This window comes from Carcharodon carcharias, chromosome 1 (assembly GCF_017639515.1).
Source record: "Carcharodon carcharias isolate sCarCar2 chromosome 1, sCarCar2.pri, whole genome shotgun sequence".
Classification (NCBI taxonomy): Eukaryota; Metazoa; Chordata; class Chondrichthyes; order Lamniformes; family Lamnidae; genus Carcharodon; species Carcharodon carcharias.
The window spans coordinates 148,876,794-148,895,482 of record NC_054467.1 but is presented as its reverse complement, the minus strand read 5'-3'; the positions used below and the strand labels follow the sequence as shown (position 1 = coordinate 148,895,482).

Below are 18,689 nucleotides of genomic sequence, written 5' to 3'. Positions count from 1 at the left end.
AGTGCCTGAAAGGAAAAACTTAAGTTTTGGAGCCTACTCGAAGGCCTGCAAATAAGCACAATTAAAAGATACCTTCAAAAATGATGAATTCATCCTGGGGCCACAGCCAGCTTTGTGGGTAGGTTGGCTTCTAGTGCAGTGTATAATAAACTAACAGAAAAGACCACAGAAACTCAATTTGTAGAGAACATAATTTCCATTTAAAATTTTGCAGCAGTTTTGCCATTGAGATTGAATTGTGCCAGCTGAGTGGAAAGTAGCCAGGGCCCCAGCCTCTGAGCTGGTGCTTGCTCAGTAATGGCTGTGACACTGGGCAGAATTTTGCCCTTGATGGGCGGGCAAGCCCCACTGGCTCGGCGGTGGGCGGGCCAATTAAGGCCCGCCCAACTTGCCGCCCGACGGGAAGCGCTATGCGCTTCCTGTGCGGGAGGGGAGGGATTCCCCAATTGTGAGAGTGCGATCTTTCGCGCATGCACATGAAAGAGCGCACATCTCCCCGAGGCAAAGTGCTGCCTCAAGGAGATCGCTGAAAGGCTGGCAAATATAAAAAATAGAACAATAAAAAATTCATTAACGTGTCCCCCTCATGAAAATGTCACACGAGATGGGACATGTTAATGAAATAAACAAAAACTTTATTAAACATTTTTGTAAAACTGCTATCACCACTGGATGAGGTTTGTTAAAAAATCACCTACCCGCCTGCCCGTTGGGCCCGTACGCCAAGCTGAAGTTCGCACAGGCCCCTCAAAATCGTTGACAATTGGCAACTTAAGGGCCTTAATGAGGCCTTTAATTAATGGCAGGCATGTGCCCGCCGACTGAAATATCGTGCTGACGTCGGGACATTTTAAGCACTGGCATGCAGGCTCTGCCACCCACACGCCAGCCAGAAGATTCTGCCCACTGTCTTTATGGGTGAAACCCTCTTCCCGCTTCCCAAACACTGGGGCTCTACCTTCATGTAAAATGGAACAGAGTTTGCAGATAGAGATAAATGAATGGCTGTTCATAAAAACATCTGCATTTTGCCACACGTAATGTGTGATGGCGGTGTTTCAGTGAGGAGAGAAAGGGAGCAAGATGGCCAAGAACTCTGTAGGATGCATCTTCCAGCCTCACCATACATCTGATATGACCCTTCCTTGCAATCTCCATGACCACCTCAACTGGGACGAGGATGGTAATGGTGGCATTCCACCTGTCTGTGTTCACCTCTCTCTCATTACTTATGTGCTTCTGCAAGAAAGAAGGGAGAATGTTAATAGTAGCACATTGAGATACTTTGAGGATGTGCATGTTAAGGGAGCCTAATGATGCTGGTGTGTGAAGGGTGATGGAGGTATGAGGAATAAGGAAAATAACGGAAGAGTAGCAAGTGTAGTGTGTGGGATCAGGAGCGGAAAAAGGTGGAGTGCATTATGCTGCAATCATGGGAGGAGAGTTTTGGGAATCGGGCAGGGAAGTGTTTAGTGCTGGAATTACGGGGCAGGGTTAAGTCGAGAATAAAGCAGGATTGAGTTGGGAGCCTTTCATCGGTCAAGTCATTAAACTTCTTGTGGCATTGCAGCCAAATCTGTGGGTAGTGTTCCCTTCAAAATGTAGTTGGTCTGTGCAGCCAGTTTTTCCAATGCACAGTGCCTTTTAATTTTTTTGTGTAGCCACACACGCGGTATATATTACAAGAAGGCCCATGCAACACCATTTGGGCTACAATAAAAACAGAGTGCTGGAAAAGCTCCTCAGGTCTGGCAGCATCTGTGGAGAGAGAAAGAGTTAACGGTTCAAGACCAATATGACTCTTCGGAACTCCAGCATTCGCATTATTTTGCTTTTACCTTTCAGGCTGCTGCTCACTCGTTTGGATTAGTGGAACATTCTCTGTGAGATGGTGTCCTGGTGCTGACCTGCTCAGAAAATCTCTGCCCACTGCAGATGAGCACCTTGAGGTCTTTCTGTGGGAAGAAGACAATGTCCATTCTCGTGTCCACCTCCTCCAATAACACCTCGAATGCAGCAGCTTAAAAGCTGCTGGGCTTTTCCAGCTGTCTTCTGACTGCCATTTCCGCAAGCTGAATGCAAATTGCTTGCAGCTACAATGCAGTTCACCTTTAAAAGGTTCGGGCTGTCTTTCAAAAGCATCAGGGGAACCCAGTTCCACTTGCTAATATGAGGCGACCAATCAATAGCATTGGCAGCCCAGCCATTTTATGATAATGAGGGCCTCGCATCAATTTTCCTTGCTAGTAGCGCCATAGAAACGGGCCCAAATAATGTTCTACTTTCACTTCTTCTGCCAAATATGTTTCTAAACAATTAATATTTTTCACTGCCTAATAACTATGTGTTGGTTAAACAATAAGGCTGTGGATCTTTCCATTTGTGTTAAGACATCTTAGAGGTGGAACATATCTGCAGTTAACTATCTAAACCAGTAGATGGCATTACTGCATCTTTCTCAGGAAAAAACTTAGCACTCATTGGCAAATAAAAACACTTTACTAACCTGCTTCAATCTGGAAATTTAAAAGATAAATGCTTATTTTCAAGAAACAACATGTTTTAGATTTATACTAGGATCCTTTGTTTTAAAAAAAGCACAAGTGCTGGAAATTGACCTGACAGCAGGCCAATTAACATTTCAAAAACAATGCTGGGTTAAGATTTCAAGCGGGACCCTTCATTAAATCAGAGAGCTTTTTGCTGAATGTTCAACATTGTACCAAGATTTCTCCTACTTTGTGTGAACTGGTGCCAGAGGATTCAGATTATTGGTGAATAAGAATGGTGAGCTGTAGTGCAAGTACCCCATAAGACTGATAATATAGGGCAGTACAGAGACCTGACTCAATGAGGGGAAAATTGGAACTTAATATTCCAGTTACAAGGAATTTGGGGAAGGTAGGAAAGGATGAAAGGAGGAGGGAGGGCAGTATTGATAAAGAACCTACTGTTGCAATGCAGAGGGATGATGTAACTCTTTCGAGTACAAACCCGTTTCCATCTGTTTCAGATGAAGTTACATAGTTTGCGTTTGCCATTGTGAGATTTGAACTCTTGATCTTGGGGTTACAAACCCAGTACCATAACCACTTGGCTCTTTAGGCCAAGCTCAGAGGGATGAGGTAGTTGAGCCATAGATGGTGTCTATTTAATTAATGTGAACAATAGGGGAACTATGACAGTACTCAAAAGTATCTAAAAGAGGAGATAGAGGAGTAAATTTGCAGACAAATGGCAGAAAGATGCATGAGTTGCAGAGTATTGATAATGGGATACTTCAATTATCCTAATATAGACTAGTATAGTAACATCATAAAAGGCAAAAAGGGGGTGGAATTTCTGATCAAAGAGCAAGTGAGAATAGATTATTGGCTGTCATAAAAAGGAACCCAAAACTTTTTTATATACACATACATAGTAAAAGGAGAGCCAAAGGATGGGTGGGACTGCTTGGGGGCCAAGAAAACACATTTTCTTGTGTTGGCAGACAGCATAGGGGAAGTTATTAAATGACATCTGTTTTCACCAGAGAAGAGGGTGCTGCCAATGTAGCAGTAAAGGAGGAGGAAGTAGCAATATTGGATAGGATGAAAGTAGGTAAAGAGGAGGCACTTAAAAGGTTGGCAGTACTCAAAGTAGAAAAGTCACTTGACCCAGATGGGATGCATTCTCTTTTACTATGAGACGTAAAGCTAGCTAGGAGTGCATTAGAATAGTGAAGTCTACGTGTAACAAAAGACATGGATGAGGGTTTCAGTATTAGATAAGCTGAGGCAGGGGTGGAATTGGGGGGCGTTATAGAGGTGGAACTTGGTGGTAGTGTGAATATGTGGTCAGAAGTTTATCTCAGTGTCAAACAGTCTGGTCAGTCTCAGACAACTGACAGGGAGAAGGATGGTGTCAGTGGTTCGGAAGTGGAGTTATGGCAGGGACTGAAGAAAATGGCTTTTGTCTTCCCAATATTTAATTGGAGGCCATTTCTGTACATCCAGTACTGGATGTTGGACAAGCAATTTGGCAGTTTTAGGACGGCAGAGGTGTTGAGAAAGATGGTGGTGAGATAGAATTGGGTATCATCAGCATACCTGTGAAAACTGATGTATTTTTAGAGGATGTTACCAAAGTGCAGGATGCAAATGAGAACTTAGAGAGGGCCAAGGATAGATCCTTGGGTGACACCAGAGATAACCATGTGGGAGCAGAAAGAGAAGCCACTGTACTTCAACCAATGAGTAATTCGAATGTTGGACTTATAACTTGGACTTTAGTTGGACTTATTGTCACAGGGACTAGTTGAGATTAATAACATAGATGTATTTAAAGGGAAGCTATATTAACACATTAGATGGGAAAGAAGAGAAGGATGAGGTATGCTTGGAGCTTGAATGGACTTGCTGAATGGCTTGTTATTGCACTGTAAATACTTTGTAATAATATGTAAATGTGAAATGCTGCAGAAAATAAGATCAGTGTCCAAAGAATATCGATGTAAGAAGATTGGCAAAAGAACCAAAGGCAACATATTTTGAGAGTTGTTTTGATCTGATTTCATTGTCTGAAAGGGTCGTGGAAACAAATTCAATAAGAAATAGAAGCAGGAGTAGGTCATTTGGCCAATGATAACATTCAAAAGAGAATTGGATAAAAGCTTGAAGGGAAAATATTGTAAGGCTATGGGAAAGAGTAGGGGAATGAGATTACGTGACTAGCTCAAGCAAGGAGCCGTCACAGGCATGATAAGCCTCCTGCTATGTATCGTTCAATGATTCTATGATGAGAACCTATGTTCTCTATTTTGAGCACATGAATTACCTTCATCCCATGGACTTAAAAATAGTAAAATTATCTCCAAAAATGAGGCAGTGGTATGTATGTGATGACACAAAGCATTCCAAACAAAGTTTAGATTTAGCAATATTAATAACTTAATGGAGGGGCATGATATAGCCAGAGGGACTTTAACTCTTAACACTTCTACTTTTTCATAGAATGAAATGAGCAATGTCTCCATTGTTGTCTAATGGGCTGCCTAAGAAGTTATAAGCCAATATCCCCAGTTTTATTGACCAACGGTGAATAAGTATTATTGTTAAAACTTCAATATGATTTTTTTTCAGAGATGGCAATGGATCAACCCGACATTATCACATAAAGCTGACCCAGGGACCTCACAGAGAGTTCTATCTGGCAGAAAAACATCTGTTTAACAACATTCCTGAATTAATTGAGTATCATCAGCATAATGCAGCAGGTATTGCAATAAAATAAATCTTTTTGGTAGTGATTTAACAGGTTTATCATTATTGAACTAGTATCTAGTAATTAGTACTGTGATAGAGAGTTTGGACAATATGATCAGGGGTAGGGGGTGTAGGTGTGCAATGAGTAAGCAGAAAGGAAAGCAATGGGGTAGAGGGGAGAGAAAAAGGCAATCAGGAAAGCAATAAGGAGCAGATCAAAAGGAGGAAGAGTTGAAAGGAGTAGGCAGGATTGAGTATGTATTTGATGAAACAAAACCTTTGAAATCAGATTAATTGTTAGTAACATTAATAACTAAATGAGGGGTATGATATATAGAAAGATGACATAGGCATGGAATGGTCTAGCAACTTAATATTCTTAGTTACAACATTTAGAGGGGATGTACATAGAGGAAAAAATGATAGAATGGGGGAGTAGCATTAATTGAGCATCTTATCGCAGCGTCAGAACATAATTTTCTATGGGATGGCATTAGAATTCATCTGGATAGAGTTAAGAAGTAGGGAGGCTATTGTACAATTTTCATTGTACATCACTGTCTACCAAACAGGCAAGATATAATAATAGTGGAGTTTTGTATACAGTTGAGAAAAATTTGCAATAATGTTGGCTAAGTTTAATCATCTCAAAATAGACTGAGATAAAGGTGATATTTCTGGCCAAAGTGGGGACCAGTTTTTAGAATGCATTCGGGACTGCTTCATCAATCAGTATGTTTCAGATCCAATGATGAAAGAATTACTAACACAAAACCCAAATATAGCAGATGCTGGAAATTTACATTAAAAAGACACAATGCTACAAACAGGCAACAGCTTGGGCAGAGAGAAACATAGTTAACGGCTGGGGTTTTCTTGAATGTATCAGTGCATCACTGCGGATAGCCACATTTCTACTGTGTGTACCTACAGGAGTGGCTAGGACATAAAAGCCAGCATTTAAAAAAATTCATTTATGGGATGTGGGCGTCGCTGGCTAGGGCAGCATTCATTGTCCACCCCTAATTGTCCTTGAGAAGGTGGTGGTGAACTGCCTTGAACCACTATAGTTCATGTGGTGTAGGTACACCCACATTACTGTTAGGAAGGCAGTTCCAGGATTTTGACCTAGCGACAGTGAAGGAATGGCGATATATTTCCAAGTCAGGATGGAGAATGACTTGGAGGGGAACTTGCAGGTGGTGGTGTTCTCATCTATCTGTTCCCCTTATTCTTCTAGATGGCAGTGGTCATGGGTTTGGAAGGTGCTGTCTAAGGAGCCTTGGTGAATTCCTGCAGTGCATCTTGTAGATGTTACACACTGCTGCCACTGTGCATCGGTGGTGGAGGGAGTGAATGTTTGTTGATGTAGTGCCAATCAAATGGGCTGCTTTGTCCTGGATGGTGTCAAGCTTCTTGAGTGTTGTTGGAGCTGCACCCATCCAGGCAAGTGGGGAGTATTCCATCACACTTCCTGACTTGTGCCTTGAGATGGTGGACAGGCTTTGGGGAGTCAGAAGGTGAGCTACTCATTGCAGGATTCCTAGCCTCTGACCTGCCTTTGTAGCAACAGTATTTATGTGGCTAGCCCAGTTCAGTTTCTGGTGAATGGTAACCCCCAGGATGCTGGTAGTGGGGGATTCAGTGATGGTAATGTCATTGAATGTCAAGGGGCGATGGTCAAATTCTCTCTTATTGGAAATGGTCATTGCCTGGCACTTGTGTGACATGAGTGTTACTTGCCACTTGTCAGTCCAATCCTGGATATTATCCAGGTCTTGCTGCATTTGGACATAGACTGCTTCACTGTCTGAGGAGTCGCGAATGGTGCTGAACATTATGCAATCATCAGCGAATATCCCCACTTCTGACTTTATGATGGAAGGAAGGTCATTGATGAGGCAGCTGAAGACGGTTGGGCCTAGGACACTACCCTGAGGAACTCCTGCAGTGATACCCTGGAAGTGAGATAATTGACCTCCAACAACCACAACTATCTTCCTTTGTGCTAGGTATAACGCCAACCAGTGGAGTTTTCATCCTGATTCCCATTGACTCCAGGGCTAGGGCTCCTTGATGCCAAACTTGGTAAAATGCTGCCTTGATGTCAAGAGCAGTCACTTTCACCTCACTATAGCAGAGGTATGTGCCAGGTTTCCCACCATAGGTGCAGCATTCATCACTTGGATCTCTGTGTACTTGTGCCAAACAACTCACCTTGCTGGAGTGCTGCATATGAATAGGCAGCAGCAATTACTATATTTTCCAATGGAAATCCCACAATGGGCCATCTGTTCCAGTGTGAGTAACCAGCTGGACAACTTTTTGCACTTATTTGATTGCTCATTGACATTTCCCCCAAGTTAAAATAGCCCATTCATACACTTGCTGCCTCATAACAGGACCTGATTGCCCACCCCATGCTGAGCCCACCACCGCCTCTCCACCAGTTCCGGGCTCGGCAGGTCCAACTCCCATTAGCCCTTGCCCCTGCCCCCGAGCCCCACCCCAGGAATGAAAATCGGAACATTTGGGGCACTTTTTCCTGAGTTAGGTTTATGAAGTTGAAAATTTCCCTGATTCTGTACTCCTGACTTGGGATCAAAAATTTGGCCCATAGAGTAGAAAAGCAAGCAAGTTATATTACGCCTGTATAAATTACTAGTTTAGCCTTTCGGGGAGGCGCTGGGCACGTGCAGCTGAGGGGAAGCGTTGGGCACTTGCGGACGATGGAGAAATGGAGAAAGATGGGGAAAGGGCTTAGGGGAACAGGGAATGCTTGGCGAGACAATACATAATTTCCTGAAAGTGCAAATGCTGTGTACTTAAAATCAAGTTGAAACACAGTAGAGAGAAACCGTTCCTTTTGGCAGAAAAACCAGAGGACATAGATTCAAAGTGATTGGTAAGACAGTTGCTGTGTAAAAACGCTTTTCTCACTCGAGTAGTTACAATCTGAAATGCCCTGCCTGAAGGGATGACGGAGACAGATTCAATTGTGGTTTTCAAAAGGGAATTGGATAAACACCTGAAAGGAAATTTTGCAGGGCTTGGGGCACCGAGGGATGGGCAATAAATGTTGGCCCAGCCAGTGAAGCTCACGTCCTGTGAATGAATAAAAAAACGGGCAGGAGTGTGAGACTAGCTAAATTACTCATGCAGAGTTCCAGCATTGATTTGATGGGTGAAATGGCTGCCTCCTTTGCTGTAATCATTCTATGATTCTATGAAAAGCAGTTAGTATTTTGGGCTTTATAACTAGTTGCATGGAGTAGAAATGCAAGTGGTAAACATATACTTAACTTAACACAGATAAAGTACTGTGAGTAGCATCAGGTGTCCCATTATATTAAAAAAAGAAATTAAAGGCATAGAGGGGGACAAATTAAATATTATTGCTCCTGTTTTTTGGATGAGAAATGAACATTGGAACACCATGTGCGCCTGCACCTGATCTTTCCTAGTTTTGTGCCAGCTACCAAAGTAGAAGCTGGCAATCTCAAGGTGTGCAAGTTGCCAGCCTAAAAATGGTGTTAGGCATGTTGTATGTGTAAGTTGTGGTCCCAACAACAATTACAGGGCAAAAACAGAATTACTTGGAAAAACTCAGCAGGTCTGGCAGCATCGGCGGAGAAGAACAAAGTTGATGTTTCGAGTCCTCATGACCCTTCAACAGAACAGACCTGCTGAGTTTTTCCAGGTAATTCTGTTTTTGTTTTGGATTTCCAGCATCCGCAGTTTTTTGTTTTTAACAATTACAGGGCACTGAATAAAAGTAAATGAATGCATGTTGAATTAATGCATTAATTAACATCATGAAGTATTGTCTTAGGTCTTGTCACACGACTGCGATATCCAGTCGGCCGCAAAGGACGATCTGCACCTACAACTGCTGGCTTTAGCTATGGTAATGTAACTGCCTAATTTTGCAGTAACCCAGAAGCTGCTAGATCTTTTTTAAATTGTAAAGCATTCTCAGTTGCTAACATTCAGCTAATGCTATATTCTTTTTCTGTCGGTTGAAGCTTTAGTTAAAAATTTGCAAATCATTTGATCCAATTCAATTGATAGGAATGCAAACAGAACCCAGTCTATTTTTTGAACCAGAGCTAGGTGCTGTTGATTAACTTGAATGTTGCTACTTTCTGATTTATTTCCTTAGTAACCTTTCATTTGACTTCACTTTTTGTAATCTTTGAAGAGCCAGAATTTTTGATTTTCTACTTAGAAAATGTTCCATTGAAATATATGCACTTTTACCGTCATGTTGTCATATCTGAACTTGAAAAATAAATAATCATCTTGAAATATATTTGTTTAGATCAAGTATTAAAGTATACACTTTTTCAGGCCTTGCTGTTACAGGTTACATGGAAATGTAAATTTTGGAGCATGATTTAAAATACTTTGAATGCTTTTGCTTTACAAAATATTGCCTTTTTGTGTCTGGAAGTCAGCTAATATTTATAACAGAAATATACAACCCACTTTTATTTCTTCAAATACCATTTCCTATTATTTACATGTTCTCTATGTTTTATGCATTGTTACAACATCTTTTTTGACAAATGTCAGCATTTTGACTAAGGCAGCGAACATTGGCAAAGTTAGTTATATTGATGCACATTATTTTAAGTAAGTTAATTTCTTTGCCATAGCTTTGAAAATTTCTGTTCAGTTTACATCATTGAACATGTTAATGCTTGCTTACGCAGATAAATGGGAAATCAATCCATCTGATCTAACGTTTATGAAAGAGCTGGGAAGTGGACAGTTTGGAGTGGTGCGTTTAGGAAAGTGGCGGGCTCAACACAAAGTAGCAATTAAAGCAATTCGCGAAGGTGCAATGTATGAAGAGGATTTCATAGAAGAAGCTAAAATCATGATGTGAGTGACAGCACATCAATATCTGATTCTTTCCTTATGGCTCAGTAAGTTGTCGAACCATAGAGGCTGTTAACGTCCCACATTTAATTCCAAGTCTATGCTGTTAGCTGTCTCAGACAGAATCCTACAATTGCAGGTGAAAATCAGCCTGACTTGTTTTTGATAACTATGAGGTGAATCTGTGTATGGGTAGCTTATGAGGCCAGAATTGGACTCAGTATTGATGCCTCCCACAGTGCTAACATCCACTTTTTAAACTTGCACATGGACTATACTATTTGGACAAGATATCTGAGGACGTGAAGTGCTATGGAGCTCCACTCGAAAAAAAGGTGTCTACTTTTAGGAAGGAAGAAGGGAGAACATTTTCAAGTTTTATAAAAGTAACAAAACACTTTATATCACGTGTGTGTGTCATTATAAAGTTTAAAGATTGTAGCCATAAATTTGGAGTTGAAGAAATACTCCAGGATAAAGTTTAACAATGCCAAAATCCTAGCTCTATTGTTAATGCTGAATAGTTTTTCAACACTCCCTGCCAAGGCTTGCATATGAATAATAAGAAGCTGGATGAGGCATTCAGCATAGACCTTTGAGGTATACCCAGCATGAACTAGAGATCTTAAGGGACAGTGGTAAATAAAAATGCAGAAAAAGGTGTAAAGAAGTAAATAAACAATGCAAATTAAATTATAGGCATATATGTATCTTGCATAATTACTCTTTGGTATTCAACTTGCTAATGCTCTTTATTAAACAAATCTAGTGTTCCACAAGTGTAATGATAGCAATGGAAAATATATTGCATGTTTTCAAGAGTCAAAATTGCACTGACATGATTCATTTGTCTGTAGGAAATTATCTCATCCTAAATTAGTGCAATTATATGGAGTTTGCACACAGCAGAAACCAATATATATAGTGACTGAATTTATGGAACTTGGTTGTCTGCTGAACTACCTCCGACAAAGAAGAGGCCAGTTAAACAACGAAATGTTACTAAGCATGTGCCAGGATGTGTGCGATGGCATGTCATATTTGGAGGCAAATGGATTCATCCATAGAGATCTGGTAATTCTTTTAGTTAAAATATTGCAGATTTAAACCAGGAAGTTGTTTGGACCTCCAGGACCTAATGCAAAGTTAGGCTTTATGATAGTAGAATGGAAACATACAACATAACGAAACAGCACTTTTTCAAAAAAGATGTATATAATGTTTGATTCTAATGTTGGTGATTGTAAAAGGATTATTTATTTTCGTCTATGGCACTTTTTCTTGCATTTTTAAAAATATTTTGGGCTTGATTTTCATTACATTTTTCATAGGATATCTTCCACCTGCATAAGATAATGGACATGCAGCAAATAAATCCATTGGGGATGGGGTAGCTTCTTATGGTGTACTTTTGCTGATGGCTGAAGAGACCAATCTGAGAAGCAGGTTCTGCCACAGGTACCACATATGAAGTGGTTATCTGCTGGTGTTATGGGTTGTTTTCGGTGTTGGTGGCGGTTGTAACCACTGATGGCCGATCGTCATGCACATGGCAGCCCACAGTTAGGTCACCAATTTCCTCTGTCGTCAGCTAGCGTTTCCCAAGTCAGAGAATCAATGTTTAGGGCCTTCATGTCACGCTTGCTTGCATCCTTGTAGGGAAGCTTTGGGCGTTCTACTGGTTGTCTGGCTCAGGCTGCTTCACCATATAAAATATCCTTAGCTATGCGACCACCTTCCATTCTGCCAACATGTCCAAGAGAGCAAAACCACCTCTGCTTGATGAGCGCCAACATACTTCTTTGACAAGACAGCCATAATTGTGATTTTGTCCTTCCATGAGATGCCCAGAATGTGCTGCAAACAACAAAGATCAAAGTTGTTGAGCTTCCTTTTTTGATAGCTATAAGTCATCCATGTTTCACAGCAATACAACAAGGTGCTGAGAATACAGGCCCCTTAAACCAGCATCTTTGGTCTTGAGAGTCCACTTGACATTATTCCATGCACATTTTATGAGTTGGCCAAATGCGGTAACTGCTTTCCATATGCATGTATCAAGTTCTACATCAAGAGACAAATTGTCTGTCGCTATGGACCCAAGGTAACAGAATTTGCTAACCATTTCCAGCAGCGAATTCCAATACATAGAATATGGACCACAGAAGTAGACCATTCAACCCAAACCAGTCTGTGCTAGTGTTTGGTATCATCCCATTATATATACCTTATTTCAGCCCTTGAACAAATCTTTCTATTCCTTATTCTTGCATGTTCTCACCTAATTTCCCATCGAAAGCTGCTAAGTTTTCTGCGTCAACCGTTTCCTGTGGTAGTGAATTCCACATTCTAACCACAGTCTGAGTGAAAAACATTAAATAAGAACTGGTGTAGGCCATTCAGCCCTGTAGGCCTGCTCCACTGTTCAACAATATCATGGCTGGTCCTTTATCTCAACTGCACCTCCCCACACAATCCCAAAATCCCTTAATTCCCTTTGTACCCAAAAATCTATCGACCTCTGTCTAGAATATACTGAATGTCTGAGTATCCACTGTTCTCTGGGTAAAGAATTCCAAACATTCACTCCTTTTTGAGTAAAGAAACCTCAGCTTATCTCAGTCCTCACCTTTTCTCAGCCCTGGCTGACCCCTTATCCTGAGACCGGGAAACATATTTTCAGCATTCACCCTGTCAAGCCCCCTTAAGAGTTTTTTATGTTTCAATTAGATTGCCTTTCATTATTCCATATTCAATCTCTCAGAATAGTTACAGCACAAAAGGAGGCTATTCAACTTTTCCTGTCCATGCCAGCTCTTTGCAAGAGCAACTCAGCTTGTCCCCACTCCTCCCGCAGACATTTCCCTGTAGCCCTGCAAATTATTTCTCTTCAGATATTTATCCAATTCCATTTTGAAAACCGCAATTGAATCTGCTTCCACCATGCAATCAGGCAGTGCATCCCAGATCCTGAACACTTGCTGTGTGAAAAAGTTTCTCTTGTCACCTTTTGTCGATCACCTTACATTGGTGCCCTCTGGTTCTTGACCCTTCCACCAATGGGACCAGTTTCCCTCTATCTACTCTGCCCAGAGCCCTCATGATTTTGAACATCTCTATCAGATCTCCTCCTAACTTTCTGTTCTCCAAGGAGAACAACCCAAGCTTCTGCAATCTATCCCCGTAACTGAAGTTCCTCATCCCTGGAAGTTCCTCATCCCTGGGAATCTATAAAACAATCCCCTCAACCCTGGAACTGTCCCTGCACTCTCTCCAGGGCAAGTATGTCCTTTCTTGAGTAAGGAGACCAAAACTGGACACAGCATTTCAGGCATGGCCTCACCCGATGCCCTGTATGATTGTGGTAGGACTTCTTTATTCTTATACTTGAGTCATTCTAGATCCAAAATAGTCTGTTCCCTAGTTGGTTCCTTGACATAGTAATCAAAAAAACTATCTTGTATGCATTCCATGAACTCGTCCTCTACACTATTGCTGCAAATTTGGTTTGTCCAGTCCATATGAATGTTAAAGTCCCTCATGATTGCTGCATTATCCTTATTAATTGCACCTCCAATTTCCTGATTTCTATTTTGCTCTCCACACGAACTACTGTTAGGAGGCCTATAAGCAACTCCCAGCAATGTTTTCTGCCCCTTGCCATTTCTCAACTCCCACCAGATAGATTTTTCTTCTTGATTTTGCGCTCAGATCCTTTCTCTCTACTGTCTTCATCCCATCCTTGATTATTACGGTTACCCCTCTTCCTTTTCCATTTTATCCATCTCTTCTAAAAGTTAAAAAGTTAAAGCAATCCATGGAATGCATGGAAAATTTAGACCCTAATTACTTTTCAAATAGTTCTCATCAATGGATATTAGATCAAATCTATTAATTACTGTCTGTGCCATTAATGCATCTAATATATTATTAGTTTTGTAGGGCATAGAGTGCCATCCAGTAGGTGCCATGGGATTTCAGAGGGGGTGCATAGGGTTTTTTTTTTGAGGCCCTGTGTCAGTGGGAGTACTTTGTTAGCTGTCAGCCAATGGTGTTCTTTGAGGAAAATATTTACCCTGTGGACATGAGCTTCAATATATGATAGAACAGGAAGCACTCGAGTTGTGTTGGTCTCAACGTTTCAGGAATAATCCTCACAACTTACGTATGAGCATATGAAATAGGAACACAAATAGGCCATTTGGCCCCTCGATCCTGCTTCGCCATTCAACAAGATCATGGTTGATCTCTGTGTTTCAAATTCCACATTCCCATCTACCCCTGGCAACCTCTGATTTCCTTGCTTAACAAGAATCTATCTACCTCTGCCTTAAAAATACTCAATGACCCCGCCTCCACGCCTTCCATGGCAGATAGTTCCAAAGTTGCACAATCCTCAGAGAAAAAAAATTCCTCATCTCTGTCCTAAAAAAGACAACCCTAATTTTAAAACAGTGCCCCCTAGTTCTGGACTCACCCACAGGAGAAAACATCCTTTCCGTGTCCACCTTGTCAATATCGTTCAGGATCTTATATACTTCAATCAAGTCACCTCTTACTCTTCTAAACTCCAGTGGAAACTAACCCAGTCTGTCCAAACTTTCCTCATTGCTCATTCCAGCTATCAATCTAGTTAACCTCCTCTGAACTGCCTCCAATGCATTTTACATCCTTCCTTAAATAAGATCAAAACTGCACACAGTATTCGACATGTGATCTCACCACTGCCCTGTATAACTGATGCATCACATCCTTACTTTTATGTTTAATTCCTCTCGTAATAAAGGATAGTATTCCATTGGCCGCCTTAATTACTTGGTGTACCTGCAAACTAACTTCTTTTGACTCATGCACGAGAACACCTAGATCCCTTTGCATCTCTGAATTCTGCAGTTGTTCTCCATTTAAGTAATACTCTGCTTTTTTCATTCTTCTTGCCAAAGTGAATAACTTTACATTTTCCCACATTATACTCCACCTGCCAGATTTTTGCCCACTTACTGAACCTATTTATATTCATCTGTAACCACATTATGTCCTCTGCAAAACCTACTTTACTACCTAACTTTGTGTCACTTGCACATTTAGCTATCATGTCTTCACTCCCCTCATCTAGGTCATTGATATAAATCGATAAAAAGTTGAGGCCCCAGCACAGACCTCTGCGGGACTCCATTTGTCACATACCGCTAATCTGAAAAAGACCCCTTTATGCCAACTCTTTCTGCCAGCCAGCCAATCTTCTGTCAATGCCAATGTTACCCCCTACACCTTGCGCTTTTATTTTCTGCAATAACCTTTGATGTGGCTTCCAGAAATCCAAGTACAGTATGTCTACAGGCTCCCCATTATCCACAGCATATGTTACTCCTTCAAAGAACTCCAATAAATTGGTTAAACATGATTCCCCTTTCACAAAGCCATGCTGAGTCCCCTCAATTACCTTGAGTTTTTCGAAGTGCCCAGCTATAACCTTTAATGACTTACCGGAGGTGGATATCTACCATGTTTGTGTGGCATCTCCTGAGCGAGGCTGAGCAGCAGTACTCTGCTGTTGGGTGGACAAGGCCAAATGAAGCAGTGTGCAGTTTGTTGGCATTGCTGTCCCAGCTGGTACCTGCCAGTTTCCATATGAGATTCACTCTCATCTTGATCTTGGCCCCAGTGTTCTGGAGGTGTTGTCATAGATCAACATACAGTTGAGTGATGCCAAGGTATTTTGGCGTTGGATCATGTGTGAATGGTTGACTGTAGAACTGGACATCAAGTTCTTCCCTGGCTTTCAATGGTGCATCTCCTGGTTGACCACAAACAACACCAGCCGCAAACTGGTAACTGACCTGAGTGGTGAAGCCCCAAGTTTCAACCTTCCATGGAAAATCTGGACAGCCCCCAAACTCCTGAGGGCAGGCCAGGAAAGATATTGCCACTTGCTCCACAGGAACAGCTCCATGGCCATCCAAGTCAGACCATCGCCCGCATACTGAACTCCTGCCCTGGGAGATCCGTTCCTGGTGGCATCTCAACTATTCACACTGCATCAGATGAAGCTATATTTTAACTTTGACATCAAAGTATAACTGCTTCCCCAGCCATACAAAATATATTTATCTAATACGCTGCAAATGCTTTGTGCATTCAAATATACAGTGCCTTTATCTTTGACTTTTTCTAGCTCTTCATGACCTCACTTTAGTCATTAATTTCCAAATACCTTTATTCCTCTCATCACTGCCCCTCCCTGATTCATTCTGCTTATTTTTACCTAAAATGCTGCTCTGCCCCAGAGCCTGAACATTTCCCTTGCTGCTTTCCAATTTATCCTTTCCTGAATCCTCCTGCATCCCACTTCTTGGTTTAAAAACTTGTTGGCTTCCCCAGTTATTTGATTTATTTGGACACTGATTCAAGGCCACATTAAGTGGAGCCTGTCCCGACAGAACAGCTGCCTATTTGTCAAGCACTGTGCCTGTGGCCCTTGAAGTGAAACCCCACACTTCCACACCATATTTTCAGCCATGCATATAACTTTTTAATCTGTTTTTTCCTATGCCAGTTGATGCATGGCTCAGGTAACAAGTCAGAGATTATTATGTTTGAGGTTTTGCTTTTTAATTTGGACCCTAACTCTTCAAACACACTCAGCAGAACATCTTTCCTGGTTCCTATATGTACTATGACACCTGGGTCCTTCCACCCATCCCTCCATACATAAACAAAAATTATTTTTATTTTTCTGTTGGATTTATTCGTCACTGCTTTCTATCAATAGGTCCTAGTTTTGGATTCTTCCACAGGTGGAATCATTCTCTCTGCATCTACCCTGTCCAACCTATTCATAAATTTAAAGACCTCTATTAGGTCATCACTAAGTCTTCTCTTTTCAAAAGAAAATTGCCCCAACCTGTTCAATTTTTCCCAATAGCTGAAATCTCTCAGTTCTGGTACCATCCTTATAAATCTTGATTGCAATTTCTCCAGTGCTTATAAATTCTTTTTGTAACATAGAATCAAGAATTGTGCATGTTACTTGAGAGTGGCCTAATCAGTGTCCTATACAGATTTAACATAACTTTACTAGTCTTTGCCCCCACTCTCCACTTGGTGTTTTTTTGGGCCAATTTTTCTAATCTGTTTGTTCCTATGCCAGTTTGTATGTGGTTTGGGTAATTATTACCTGTATGGCCCTGCTTTACAAATTAGCTCTGAACTCCTGATGCCTGCTTAGCAGGACCGCTTCCCTAATCTTTTGTACGTCATTGGACCCGGCATGGACATATGTGAACAAATGGAAGTTAAGTAACATAGTGCAGTTTTAGTAATATATTTGTAGCGGTTAACAGGTTTGTTACCAATACTCCATTGTGCAATAGCAACCTAAAAAGTAAGAATGTACCAAAAACAGTATGGGAACATTGACATTGTTTTTTGCCCATGAATTTATTCTATAGTGATTAACCAGAGCTGCAGGTAATAGTTTAAACTAATATAACGGGGGTAAGAGTAAATAGAGTGAAGTAGACTGCTTGGAAGGGAAAGTAAATATTAGATATATAGATAACAAGGAAGGAGAAATATTGAAAGAGTTAATAGCAGAAGATATTAAATTAAGAAGGAAATCAGGACATGAAAAAGAGAAGAGTTGCAAAACTAATGTGTCTATGTTGATACATGTTGATATGAAACAAAATTGGATAATTACATTTGACTAAAAATAGAAAATTAAGATATAGTAATGACTGAAATTTGGCTGCAGTAGAATTGGCAATTAATTATGCCTGGAATATATTCAGGAGGGCTAAGATGAGAAAGGTAACAGTATTAGTTAGAGACAATGTCATTATCTGAGTGTAAAGGTTTAAATAAAGAAGTGATCCAAAGGGCATCTCTTTGAATTGAGATGAGGAATAGTAATGTGTGAGCATATTGTAGACTACTGAACCATAGAAAGAAAATATTCAGGGCCTTTCTTTTGTTGCTAATCCAACAAAGAATCACTACTTGACCTCATCCTTCGATAATGAAATGGTGCAAGTAGGTGGCCTACAAGTAGGGAAACGTTTGAGACCAGTGACCACAATAGAGTACCGCAAGATTCAGCGTTAGGATAAAAAAGAAAAAGCAATAGAGAATGCTACTTGACTGGGAAAAAGTAAAATATGGCAAAATAAAGGAGATCCTCCCCAGATTAAATGGAAGGAAAGATGACAAATATACTGAAGATTGGATGCAAAATGACAAATCAAATATACTTCATCAAGGACAAGTCATTTCAGCTCAGGAATTAACAACTTCAAGGAAAAGAAAATGCTGACAGCCACACTCATCTTGTCCTTTAGCTTCAAAGATTGGGCAGAATATAAAAAATAGCAAAGAATGACTTAAGATTAATAAGGAGGGAAAAATTAGAGTATGAGAGAAAGCTAGCTAGAAATATAAAAACATAGGAAGAGTTTCTATAGACATTTGAAAAGAAAAGTTACAGTGAGCGTTGGTCCTTTGGAAAGTGAGTTCCAATAATGGAAAATAAGAAGATGGCAGATGAATTGAACAGATATTTTG

The 18,689-nt window shown here is 40.8% G+C and overlaps 1 protein-coding gene across 4 annotated transcripts in view; it reads left to right on the top strand.

Moving 5' to 3' along the window:
- Nucleotides 1-18,689, top strand: part of tec (tec protein tyrosine kinase) — a 194,689-nt gene that overhangs the window by 155,582 nt on the left and 20,418 nt on the right. For 3 of the 4 annotated variants that reach the window (XM_041191517.1, XM_041191747.1, XM_041191675.1), the window contains 4 exons: nucleotides 5,121-5,254; nucleotides 9,076-9,150; nucleotides 9,959-10,130; nucleotides 10,985-11,201. In XM_041191517.1, coding sequence (XP_041047451.1) covers nucleotides 5,121-5,254; nucleotides 9,076-9,150; nucleotides 9,959-10,130; nucleotides 10,985-11,201 — 598 coding nt within the window. The remainder of the gene's footprint in view (nucleotides 1-5,120; nucleotides 5,255-9,075; nucleotides 9,151-9,958; nucleotides 10,131-10,984; nucleotides 11,202-18,689) is intronic. The other variant, XM_041191602.1, reaches the window with a different exon arrangement.